The sequence below is a fragment of the Astatotilapia calliptera genome, chromosome 3 (assembly GCF_900246225.1).
Source record: "Astatotilapia calliptera chromosome 3, fAstCal1.2, whole genome shotgun sequence".
NCBI lineage: Eukaryota > Metazoa > Chordata > Actinopteri > Cichliformes > Cichlidae > Astatotilapia > Astatotilapia calliptera.
Window position 1 is genome coordinate 50,610,935 of NC_039304.1, and position 13,059 is coordinate 50,623,993.

The 13,059-nt window shown below is 42.8% G+C and overlaps 2 protein-coding genes and 1 non-coding gene across 3 annotated transcripts; all 3 read left to right on the plus strand.

Moving 5' to 3' along the window:
• The first annotated feature begins 3,365 nt into the window (after positions 1–3,365).
• LOC113015592 (zinc finger protein 239-like) lies at positions 3,366–5,944 on the plus strand. The gene is made up of 3 exons (XM_026157629.1): positions 3,366–3,436; positions 3,522–3,588; positions 4,673–5,944. The coding sequence occupies exons 1-3, from the start codon at positions 3,366–3,368 to the stop codon at positions 5,417–5,419; spliced, it is 885 nt and encodes a 294-aa protein (XP_026013414.1). The 3' UTR covers positions 5,420–5,944.
• On the plus strand, positions 4,064–4,169 carry LOC113019807 (U6 spliceosomal RNA). Its single transcript, XR_003272114.1, has one exon. It is a non-coding gene; the product is annotated as a U6 spliceosomal RNA (small nuclear RNA).
• Positions 5,945–11,028: 5,084 nt separating the features above from the next.
• On the plus strand, positions 11,029–12,464 carry LOC113019709 (P2Y purinoceptor 14-like). The gene is made up of 3 exons (XM_026163530.1): positions 11,029–11,133; positions 11,234–11,493; positions 11,674–12,464. The coding sequence occupies exons 1-3, from the start codon at positions 11,029–11,031 to the stop codon at positions 12,314–12,316; spliced, it is 1,008 nt and encodes a 335-aa protein (XP_026019315.1). The 3' UTR covers positions 12,317–12,464.
• The last annotated feature ends 595 nt before the right edge of the window (positions 12,465–13,059 follow it).

Sequence of the window (13,059 nt, forward strand, 5' to 3'; positions counted from 1 at the left end):
ACTGTGTGATGACTATTCTTTCCATCCCATGCAAGACCACCTGGGTTGGCTAGCAGACTGTTTACTTAGCCTGATAGGGCGAAGGACGCTGTCTCAGCTGAACTATGGACACGCACACACATACACTTACACTAATGAGCACTCACTCATCCCCCCTCCCCTTCCAATGCCTTCGATGCTTGTTGCCTTCTGGAACACGGCGGGTCTGGGCCCGCGCTGGAGAGTCGGCGCAGTGGCAGGATGGCTGCTGTGTTGCCTGGAATTACTCCTTATCCCCTACCCAACCCTGTTGCTGGTCACGTGCTCTATAATGTGTGTACTGTGGACATTTATATGCTTTCTGTGCAGAGGAGTTTTTTTGTTTCCTGTTCTCATGCTGTCCTCCTGTAGCCCAGCATGAGTAGGGGTCTCTTTTTTTTCCTCTTGTACTTTTCCCATTGTAGTGTACATTCAGTGGTTTTCTGTAATGCAACCGTTCTCTGACTTGTATCCCCATGTGATGTCTGTGTTGTATGTGTAAGGTCAGGGGGAGGGTTCATTTCACTGCAGGGCAACCTGCATGTGGCGAATAAAATTTGAACTTGAACTTGAACCAAGCACCAATGTGTTGGAAGAAGCCAGACAGGCTCAAGAAGAAGCAGCCCCAGAGGAAAAAGGGGTGTGGCAGAGCCGAGGAGCCCGGAGAGAAAGGAGTCTGTGGGGAGCAGTCCAACTGAAAGGAAAAGACGACACCTGGTTCCACTAGACGCAGTGCGCCACAGCAGACGACAGCCTGGTGGAGGAAAAACCAACCACATGATGAAGGGAAACTGATAAAAATGCTTCTTACAGGCTTAGGTTTGCTATATCAAATAATATTGGTTATGGCTGTGCGTTACCTTGTTTATATGTTGCAGACCGCTGTTAAGGTTCAAGATTGAGGAGGAGAGTAAAAACAACCATGGTCCAGAAAAGCTTGGTCAAACAACTGATTTAATGACCACACGCAGTGTGGTGAGATGTACACTGCAAAACATCAGCTGTAGATCTCCACCCAAAAAGACACTTCAGATTGCTTTTGATTCATCAGGTTAACGCCCCCTCATGTGTCATCAGATACAATACATGCATACGTCAAATCAAAACCAGGGCTGGACTGGGACAAAAAATCGGCCCGGGCATTTTGACTAGAGACTGGCCCACCAAAATGTGACGTCATTCAGGGGTAAAACCGCAAAGGATTCTGTGAACTTGTGGCAAGAGGTACTAGCGCACAGGCTTTCAATTGAACTGAGTTACACAGCGATAAAAAGAAACACAAAAAAGAGAGGGATATTCCTATGGGTAACTCCAAATAAGAATGTTGATTGTATAAATTATGTCCACTATAATTTGCTGAGACTCTCTAACCTAACCAGAGACGACATGGAGGTGTTTGCGGAACAATTGGGTACGACCTCGCTGATGGAGTGCAAAATCGAATGGCCCTTGACTAGGGATGGGTATTGATAAAATTTTCACGATTCCGATTCCATTTTCGATTCTGTTTAACGATTTGATTCTTTATCAATTCTCTTATCGATTCTTTTTAAAAAAGGAGAACACTAAGGTCGATTAGCTTAGAACTTTGTTTTATGTCTTCTTTTTGAACAAGATAGAAATTTGGAGTAACATGGCCTTACAAACCCAACAGTGTGATCTTAAGAGAACCACAGCCTACGGCTCTTCAATGGGGTGTCACAGGGTCCCCTGGGAAAAAAAAAAGTAAATGTAAAACAATAAAATAAATATTCATCTGTAGCCATAACAAAGTATATGTCAGGGTCCTGGGTCTCTGACCCAGCGTTTTAGTTCTTTGTGATTTTTGTATTATTGTACTTGGTGTGAGTTTCTATGGTTTCTAGTTTCGATCCCTTGCCCTTCATGTTTCTCTGTGTCTCCTCTGTTCTGTGTAAGTCTGTGTCTGCATGTTTGGGTTCCCCGCTGTGTCTCTCGGTTCTTAGAGTCCTCTGCCTTATGGTTTATGTCGCTGTGTTTCTTAGTTGCTGTCTCCACTGTGTCAAGTTCGCGTCTCTGTGTGATCCTTCCTGTTTTACTTTGAAGGTCCGTGTCTTATGTGAATGTGTCCTGCTTTGCTTGTCTCGTCAGTTCTAATTTCCCCCAGCTGTGCTCTCCTTCTGTGTCTCATTCTCCTCGTTACTTCCCAGTGTATTTAGTCCCTGTGTTTCTTTGAGTCGGTGTTGCGTCGTACCCTCAACAAGCTGTGTGTGTTTTGCCTCCGTGTTACCAGTGTTTTTGTTTCCAGCTCTAGTTTCAGTTCAGTATTTCTGCTTCAGTGTTTTAGTCCACCAGCGTTTTGTTTTGTCTTTTGGTGAGTTTAGTTAGTAAGAGGTTTTACAGCAATAAAGCTGCGCTTTAAGTTGAACTTCTGTGTCTGAGTCCTGCATTTTGGATCCACCACTCCTGCTTGCCCACCTGCCACACAGCCAACCATGACAGTATAACATAAATTATTCTGTAGCAATTACACAAGAATATCCAGTAATGTCCCTGCCCACAATTAAACACATTCACTTACCAAAAATCGGGGCATCTGCTGTGGCAAATGGGTGCAAGCCTTTTACCACAAACTTAGTCACTGCTCGGTGACATTCATCTGTCCTGGCCTGAAAGGAGACGCTACCGGTAGACTGCAGCGAGAACTGCCAGCATCTGAGCCAGCCAGACTCTGTCTGTCTCTCTCATCATGGTCACCTAAATGCACAGTAATGGCAGGTTTTGTAATAAGGCAGATCGCGCTAACATAATATGCACTGTTAGTTGATTATTTACCTGCCGCATTAACGGGAGAGGACGTGCAAACGTTACCGCTGCTGCTGGGTTGAGATTCACGAGTCCGGAGCAGAATTAAAAACACGACATTCATTTAAGGTCATCGTGTGTTTTGTGAGCAAATGCTTTTGCATATTCGTAGTGTTCCTCCCTTAAATGAAATATCTACTTTGCAAGTATTGCAAGATGCCCTGTTGTCATCTGTTCTCGTAAAGTATAACCAAACTTTTGAGTTTTGAGCCGCTTACGCGCCATGTTTCCTGCCAGGTAAATGATGCTCCGCAACGTGGTGACGTCATTCGGGGCGACTGGAATCGATAAGGGAATCGTTTGCAAAAATGCCAAACAATTCCAAGGAATTGAAACTGTGAGAACCGGTTCTCAACAAGAACCGGGTTTTGATACCCATCCCTACCCTTGACATGTTGTTGGCGGAAAAAGGGGGCATTTGCGCCATGTTTGGTGACTTATGCTGTACCTTCATCCCCAACAACACTGCTCCAGATGGCTCAGTAACTCGAGCTCTGGAAGGGCTGAAAACTCTGTCATAAACCATGCATGAACACTCACGAATTGACAACCCGCTGGAGAGCTGGATGACCTCTGTGTTCGGAGAGTGGAAAGGGTTGGTGATGTGTGTAATGCTGTCTGCTGCATCATTTCTAAGGATATTGGTGACTTGGGTTGTTGTCTCATTCCTTGTGCTGGAGGATTGTTGGAAAAGGCGATCACGAGGGCAGTGGCCCAATGGCCATGATGCTATTGATGGAGCTGGAAGTAACTGAGTGGGCCGAGGAGTGACACAACAAACGGTGTGGTGACGTCTCTGAGGGAGACGTCAAGAGAGGGAATGTGGAATTAAAGAAATAATTTTATGGCTACAATATATTCAGCATCATTAATGATATAATCTATAGTATTGATACTGTTGTGTTTTTCTCCACAATTTTAATTATAAGCTAGATACATTGCTGCTAACAGCAACAGGGATGAGTCAGTGAGTCAGTTGGGCTTGTGAATCATGATTCAGGAGTCAGTAAAGTGATTTCTCGAGTATTTGAACGATTCGATTCATGATTCGCGCATCACTACTTCACATGCTAAAGGCAATATGGAGATGTAATCAGATGCCATCTACTCTGAATTATCAGGCTGGAACGCTGTAAGTTACCTTACGCAGGGGCCATGCTAATATCTCTGTATCGTATCCAATTTAGTGTACGCGCTTGCCGAAACAAGCGAAACAACCAGTGCTTGCTTCAGGCAAGTGCGTACGCTATATTGGATACGATACAGAGAAGATTAGCATGGCCCTGCGCAAGGATGACACGCAAATTTGTGAAGTGTAAGTTACCTTATATGACAGTTTATACAGATAGCTTTGGATATTATTGCATATTTGCTAACATGAATGTTTTAGTGAGATTTAATGCTCTTTATTGATGTAAACACGATTCTACCTGTTGGAGATGGAGTTTATTTTCTGTCATTTCAGTTTTCACCAAATGTTCATGGAGACAATTAAATAAGCTGCAACTAAACTCCAGGGTCTTCATTTGTGGTTTAACTTGGGGTCACCGACATCCTTGTTTGAAAACACTACAGGCACTTTTTTTGTTTGGGGTATTTAAAACATTATTTTTTCGAAACAGAAGTAGGACTTCACACTGACACACAAAGATTAAGATATTACACAAAAGAATTTCCATGTTAACACTGCTGACCTCAGCATGTTTAATAAAAACACCATAAAACATCACAGTTTTAGTATAGATCTCTCTGAGTGCTTTTGTTTTACTTTTTTTGTTCCTTCATTGACTCCAGCATCACTGCTCTCTCTTTCTGTCTGCTGTTTATTCAGAAACAGAAGAAGACTGGATGTGGTGTGCACCAGTGCCAGGACTGCAACAAGACCTTTAAGTCAAAACACAATTTAAAGCTTCACCAGAGAATTCACACCGGAGAGAGACCACACAGCTGTGATGAGTGTGGAGCAGCTTTCAACACTTTAATCACTCTACAAGTCCACCAGCGCATCCACACAGGAGAGAAACCCTACAGCTGTGAAGAGTGCGGCGCAGTCTTTGCACTTTCAGATACCCTGAAAAAGCATCTCCGTGTCCACACTGGAGAGAAACCCTATGTTTGTGACGAATGTGGCAAACGGTTTACAGAGTCCGGCTCCCTCAGGGGCCATCAACGTTTGCACACTGGAGAGAAACCATATAGCTGTGACCTGTGTGACAAAACCTTTGCATACCTGGGGGCCCTAAAGACCCATCGCCGTAGGCACACTGGAGAGAAGCCATACTGGTGCGACAAGTGCAACAAAACCTTCACTCAGCGGTCCAGTCTAAACCTCCACAGGCGTGTGCACACTGGGGAGAGACCGTTCTGGTGCGAAACATGCGGGGAAACGTTTGTTTGGCAAAACAGCCTGAAGGAGCATCAACTCTCTCACACCGGGTACCCGTGCAGTCGCTGTGGGGACGTGTTCCCTGATCGAAGCCTTCTGTACAATCACAACCTTGGTCACAGGTGGAGAGATAAACTGGTCAAGAGAGCAATGCAAAAGAAAGCTGAGGCTGGGAATCAACAGCCTGTGTAGAGGTTTCAGCTTTTGCTTCTGTAGCAGGGGCAATAAGAACTGACTTGTGGGCACGACCTTCAGACTCACCGTCTGATGACAAAACTGACCTCAGTCCAGCCCAAGCAGGAAAACGGATGAAGGGTATGGAGTTTTTTATTTGACAAATGATTAAAATTCCTTTTTAATGCTTCTGATTTCAAACTAAGTTTTGTCAGCTTGATAAAGAAATGACTGAAACACTTGTGGGGCCTGTTTAGTGGACTGATGTTGATCTTAACTGATTTCATTTTACTCCTTTTCTTAGTTGAAGCTTATTGTTCTAATCGTTTTTGCTGCTTTAACCGTTTTTGATTTTATTTTGTTGTTTAGGGATTTACTTTTAAGTCTTTTATTGCTGATTATTTTCCTGTGTTCTTTTCTTCATGTTCCCTCTTCTGATTTGTTTAATTTAGGTCTATACAGAGTCTTTAAAGGTGAGCTTTTATGCTTTGTATTTGCACCTGGATTAAGATATCCTCTCTAAATAAAGGTTTTCTTTTTGAATCCTTCCTGTTTCTTTTATGCAGTGTTCCACAGTCATAGGTCGTGTCCAAATTAATGGGTTGCATCCTCCTGAGGCCGCATTTGTAGACCGATTCCGTCACAGCGACGCGCCGAAGGCTGTCCAAATTCGTAGACTCCTCCGAATGCAGCCGACAAATGCATCCTCCTTTTCCCCGAATTTGAAGGATGGGTCGGGTGTGTCCTGTGTGGTCCACCATATCCCAGAATTCATAGCGCGGCCCAGCCAAACTCCAGTTTCCAACAATGGCGGCCGCTACTAAGTTTTATTATTACTCTGATTATTCTTTCTGGGTCACAAAATAAACTTTTAACATTTTCAGGCGAGAAAGTAGCTGTGTAAATATTAAATATCTGCTCGGTTTATCAAGATATCGCATATTTGCAAAAGTGCTTTGACGTTTTCGGAGCATCTGCTACCCACCAGCTCGATAGCTAGTCGGGAGCTCGAGGGTCACTGAAGCCGCCGAGAACGGCACAACTCCCTGCACATCATTTTCAGATCACCGTGAACTTTCGCTACTCCGGTTAAACGTAATATATAAGTAACTTAGACAACCTAAAAATGTTATTGTTGGGCTTTTTTCAGTGTTTTATTTGTTCGTGAGTAAATCGGTTTGGCTGAGATTAAAGTTATTAGATTAGATTAGATAAAATAAAACTTTATTAATCCCCCGGGTGGGTTCCTCCGGGATTTTCGCACAGCTGAATAAACGTCAAACAAAAAACTGATTAAACAGAAGTGAGAGACGGTTGAGAATTTATGCCAGTGTCCTGTTATATTTTAGACAGCAAGGAGCAGACGGCTGAGTTTATTAAACTCCACCGAGACAGCGGTGACGCTAATCAGAAGGCTAGACTGTCCAATTTCACGGCCGTTTACTTCCGGCCTACCCGACCTTCTGAGGACCCGGCCCACGTAGACCGCGAAGGCCGGGTCCTCAGGAGGATGCAGCCCATGAATTTGGACACGACCATACTGGCTCATGCAGGTGGCAGAAACAAAACTATCAGGTAATCCTGAGAGAACAGGGCGGAGTCTGGAGAGATGAAGGTGACGTCTATCAGAGTTGTTACTCAAGCTTTCACTGAAGCTTCATGTATCATAACTGATGGAGAAATAATGACTTTTTTTTATTTCAGTTTCCTCTTGACTTTTATCTTTAAGGCTGCAAAGAGAACAACACTTTGGTCAGTGTGCTGATGTTTATGTTGCTGAGTCAGTATTCATGTTGCTGCTGACTAAATGCAGAAATATCAGCATGGAGCAATAACCAATAACGTTATGAGCATCATTCCAATATCTGCTCAGCAGCCGCAGTCACAGGTCAGAGGAATGGACACATTTATGTAAGATGATGTTCTGAGCGTTTTAATAAACACTGAAAGAAACCGACTGAGGGTGAGCAGAGCAGGTTTCCACACTCTGACAAGACTTTGACTGGAGACATTACAGCTTCTGTTGGAGAGGAACATTTAAGAGAAGAGTAACCGAGACACGTGACTACAGGTAGATTCCGTGTGTGTGTGTGTGTGTGTGTGTGTGTGTGTGTGTGTGTGTGTGTGTGTGTAGCTTGAGCTACAATGAACCAAATAACAGCTGATGAGGTGGTAACCACTGGGAACGCGTCCTCAGGGTTCGTGTTGTTTTCTGGGTAAATGCTTCTTCAGCATAACTGAAGAAGCTGCACTAAAAGATGAGGATGATGTTCAATGGTGGTGGTGACACATACAGGTTAATATTTCACTGCTTTCTGTTTTAAATCTTCCTTCTGTTAAACTCTTAGCTGTTTTCTTGAGCTGTACAGCTTCAACCAACATGAAATCAAGATCATCAAAATGTAATGACCTCGACAGGAAATCTGCAGTGAGCCAGATGTGTTTTAATAAAGTTTAATGAAAGAATAATTGTTGCTTCAGGATGTTACAATCAGTCACTGACAGTGCTGATTTAAGAGGAAATATCAATCCAGACTTATTTTTTTTAGCTCCAGAAATATGCAGGTGTTCCAAGCATTTCTATCTCTGTAATTGAATTGATAAGGGATTAATGTTAAAATGAATCTTCACGTGAACCCCTCTCCCCAAATCTAATTGAAGTAGAATCACATAAACTGATTGTAACATGAATTATATATATAGATCGATATAGATATATCTATATCGATATATCTATCTATCTCTCCATGTGTGATTCAATGTTTATATATGATGATAGAGAGAGAGAGGCGGGCGGCTGGCTTTGGATGATTAAATGTCAACAACCTAAATGAATGTGGGGGTGGGGTCAGTATAAAAGTGAGGAGAAGATGGGGTCTTCCCTTTTATCTTCTGCAAGATGACCAATTCTGAATACTGGATCTAAGAGGTTCACAGTTAAAAGTTCCAGCAGAGACGCTAACAGCAGTCAACCTGTGAATTGATAAGCCAAAAATTCCAAAATCATCTCCTGAGTTTTAAGGTGTTTGATGGCTAATTCAGAAGGATTTTGATCTACAGCATACTTCCACTGGATGCCCAGCTGCTTTCTTGTTGGGTGATTATCATCTACACAGAACAATAAGAATAAGAGCATCTTCAGATCTGACACTGCTCATCCCTCCTCCAGCCTCTCCTCACTACAGATAAGAACAAGATCAGCATTAACTCAGAGTAGTAAAATTAGATAAGTATGGTTTAAGTGATTTTCTTATTGTTTTGTGATTTTTATCATTTGATTTTGATTTTGCTTTGGAAAATTAAAATTTCCTGCAATTAAATTCTAAATTGTGGACTTTGGCCTTTTAACCTTTTTTCCAAATTGTAAAGAAAAAAGTCTGAGTGTTATTCTTTAAATTTGATTACAATTTTTTTTCCTTGGAGTCTGCTGTCCAGGCTATTAAAATCATCCCAGAAATAACAGAATCAATAGGAGCGCACTTCCGTCATCAGGTGGGACTGATAGGATTCGACCTGCAGGCTTAGCAGGTTACCTGGACCATACTGAGATAGTAGTGGGCGAGTCCCCTCACCCACATCAGCTCCAGCTGAACCCTACATGATCTACTGGGTAAGACTCACAAGATCAGAGATTAGGACTTTTCAATCAGAGAGCCAAAATCAACTTCCTGCATCAGGGATTCTTTGGGCCTAAAGATCAACAGCTTAAAAGATGACTTTTAGCACTGAAATATTCCCTCCACACATCTGCATCAGAACCACAGCTGTCTTCTGCCTGTATCCAAGATGCAGATCTAATGATACTATCATAAAGTTGTAATTGACAAAGGGTTAGGGTGTCCTGGTGCCAAATGCTCAAATGTGAAGCTGAGACACTCAATGGACAAGTGGAGAAAAGAAGATGCCTTTTATTTGTTAGTCTCACAAACAGAACAAAAACATCAGAAGGAAATCACATAACAGGGGCTGTCAGCTCTGTAAGCTCACAGCAAAGGACTGAGACACAAGTTAGAAAGAGAAAGAGACAAAAAGAGGACAGTAAACTGTTTAAATAAGTCCATGTTTACATTCTACATTAGAAAGCAGCTGAACAATTCAAAGGTTTATTTTAAGTATTAGACTCTAGAATCAGAGCTTTGCTGAAGCCTGTGATTTTCTGTGTGTCAGCTCGTCCTTTAAAAACAGTTTTATGTCTCGCAGGTTTTTGCATGTTTCTATGTTGCACCACACCAGCTACTTCCTTTGGCTTTTTCCACTGAACTGGTGAGTGACGCTGTCATTTCTCAACACAGGTCTGGTTAAAACTTACGCATACTGTGAGAAATCAGAGCTGCTGAAACCTGCTGAGGAAATCCTTTCTTAATGCTGCTCCACAGTGAGAACAGTCAGACCCCACAGGCCCAGAGGTACAGCTGCAGGTGGTGTCAAGGGAGCTTGTAGTGCCACTATTCATTCACACACTGGTGGAGGCAAGCTACAGTTGTAGCCACAGCTGCCCTGGGGCAGACTGACAGAGGCGAGGCTGCCATATCGCGCCATCGGCCCCTCTGGCCAACACCAGTAGGCGGGAGGTGAAGTGTCTTGCCTAAGGACACAACGACCAGGACAGAGAGCCCGGGGATCAAACCGGCAACCTTCCGGATACTGATGCGCTTCCCAACCCCCTGAGCCACGGTCGCCCGATTAACAGCAAAGACAAAGAGGAAATATGGTAGTGGGCAGGGCAGTGTGATCCCACTGTGTATTTCCTGATCTACATCGTACCGTCACACTCAGAACAGCTGAAGCAACTTTTCCTCCTCTCAGAAAGCTGCAGAACCAGAGTGAGTCCTGATATTTCTCATTCTCACATCTTTCATACTTCTGATAGAACATAAAAGCCATTTTAAACCAGTCCTGACTAAAGGAAAAAAGTAGGTAAGGCTTCTGCTAGTGTTCAGGAAGGTAATCTGAATATATGAATACAAATCTTCTTTTGACTAAGGCTCAGCATTTCCTGGTGCCAAGTGCACTGACAAACTACCTCACACTTAAATATGCTGAAAATGTTTGAGAACACTAATTTTGCTGGTTTCATCTCTCAAGAGAAAAAAAAGCACCTGTATAGTCGACATTTACTGTTTCAAGCAAAAAATGATAAGGAAACCAAATACAAACAAACCAGAGATCAGTCAGGAGGGAAACACAGAGAGAAACGGTCTGTGACCACCTGCTAATTGTTACACTGCAAATAAGCTCTACTTGAAATAAGCCAGATATTCTTACATCTGACAAAATTGTCTTGTTTTGAGATAAAAATCTGCTAATTGGGATAAGCAAAAGTTTCTTGGCTAACAACAACACAATTTTGGCGATGAGTGCAGATTCTGCCTACAGTTCACCACTTCAGCTTGTGCTTAATGGATTGTTATAAGATTCATGAGACGGTTGACTCATCTTCACTCATGAATGCTTCCTTCTACAACTACAGACTGTACATAACATGTAGCACAATATTTAAAATTGGTCCAACATTGGTTTAACACAACAAACCAAGAGACCGTGGAGGTGAATCATTTCAAAGATGAACCTAGGATTTTTACACAGTTTAACTGAGTAAAGTGGATTTATTTTTCAGCACAAGAACCATGGTTGCCCAAAAAAATTTGACTTCATCTTTGAACCAGACCTATGACATTGACGATACATCCATGAACCCTTACTTTATGGTGGTCTACAGTCTGGTGTTCCTCGTAAGTTTCAAATTATCCAATTGTGCTCTGTTAGAAATTGGTTTATGTGCCGGTGTATGCACCAATCCTTTTCTTTTCCTTCCACTCTGTCTATTTTCAGGTAGGTTTACTCCTCAATGGCTTTACATTGAAGGTCTATCTTTGTCGAGATTGGCCTGAGGTATCCAACAGCTTGATGGTCTACTTGAAGAACCTGACAGCTGCTGACTTCCTGCTCTGCCTCTGTCTGCCACTCCGCATTACCTACTATGCCAGCAGCTCTCCCATCATTCGTAGGCTTTACTGCAGCTTTGGAGCTTCTGTCTTCTTCATCAACATGTGTGCCAGTATATTATTCATGGGGTACATCGCTGCCAACAGGTAAGGAACCTTTATTATTTAAGGCTGTAGTTACCGATAATGTAAAAACTAGATTAAGTGGTTAACCACTACCCTGTGCTCCTGACAAAAGCATGAATGTATCCTTTTGACTTAACTGACTTCTTCAGATTAGGCACCTTTAGTGAAGTTGTATTCTGCCTATTTCTCGTCTCTCTCCAGGTATCTAAGGATCATCCATCCTTCAGGAACTCACATGCTGCAGACACTGCAGACTGCACGAATCATCTCTGTCATCACCTGGGTTTTTCTCCTGGCTCCAACAATTGTATATATCATAATTTTTTTCAGTTCCCAGGAACCTCTGACCTTTAATCCTAGCCGCTGCGTTCACCTGTTTAGTCCATCAGTCAGCCTGTTGTTCAGAATTATCAACACCTTCTCTGCCTTCATCTTCCTCTTAGTCTTCATATCCATGGTCTTCTTCTACTACAGCATCTCCCGCAGGTTGCTGGAGGCACAGCAGAGGCAGCTGGCCTCCTCTGGCTCTGAGAAGCTGGTGAAGTCTCGCAGAAACATGTTGGTGCTGGTCAGCATCTTCTGTGTTTGCTTTGTCCCATTTTACCTGGTTCGTCTTCCCTTTACGTTTCTGTGGAGCGATGACTCAGTAGGTCCAGTATTGTTCTACCTGAAGGAGGTGACCACCATGGTGTCAGTTTTCAACATCTGCCTCGACCCTCTTGTTTACTTTTTCCTCAGTAAGACTTTTTGGGACAAGGTGAGAAAGGCATCCTGGAGAGCCAAATATCCGACTAGAAACAAGGAGAATGAGAGCAGGAGGGACAAGCTGGACATCATTACATGAGAACCAGTGACTTCAACCAGTTAGTTGTGAAAATGTACATTTTAGATTTCAATTTTGTTTTACAAGTTGATAAAACCAGTGTCATGGACCTTTATCCTCGCAAACCACAAGTCAGAAATCAAAACAGAGCTAAAATCAACACAGAAACATTTCCACAGAGACGCATCAGTGTTTATGTTTCTAGTTTTCAGGAATGAGCTCAAAGGCTGATTTAGTATGAACTGAACCATTCTGTGGTCAAATTCAAATGTTGTTCATATGGTTCTGGCTCTTTGGCTCACATGATTTGGCTCACATGACCAATGGATGCCCTTTTTAACTGTATTTTAGATATACGATCTTGGATGGCAGAAAACTTTTTACAGCTTAACCAGGACAAGACTGAAGTTTTAATCGTCGGTCCCGAGGCTCAGAGAGAGAAACTCTTGTCTAAATTAAAGGCATTTTCACTATGTCCTTCGCTACAAGTGAAAAACCTGGGTGTTATTTTTGACTCTGAGCTTGGTTTTATCCCACATATTAAACATGTAACCAAAATTGGATTTTATCATCTAAAAAATATAGCCAGAGTCCGCCCAATTCTCTCTCGGGCCAACACAGAGATGCTGATGCATGCTTTTATTACCAGTCGCATTGATTACTGTAATGCCCTGCTCTCTGGTCTTCCTAAGAAGAATATTTCAACTTTACAACTTTTGCAAAACTCAGCAGCTCGTGTGCTGACGAAGACCAGAGGGCGGGCC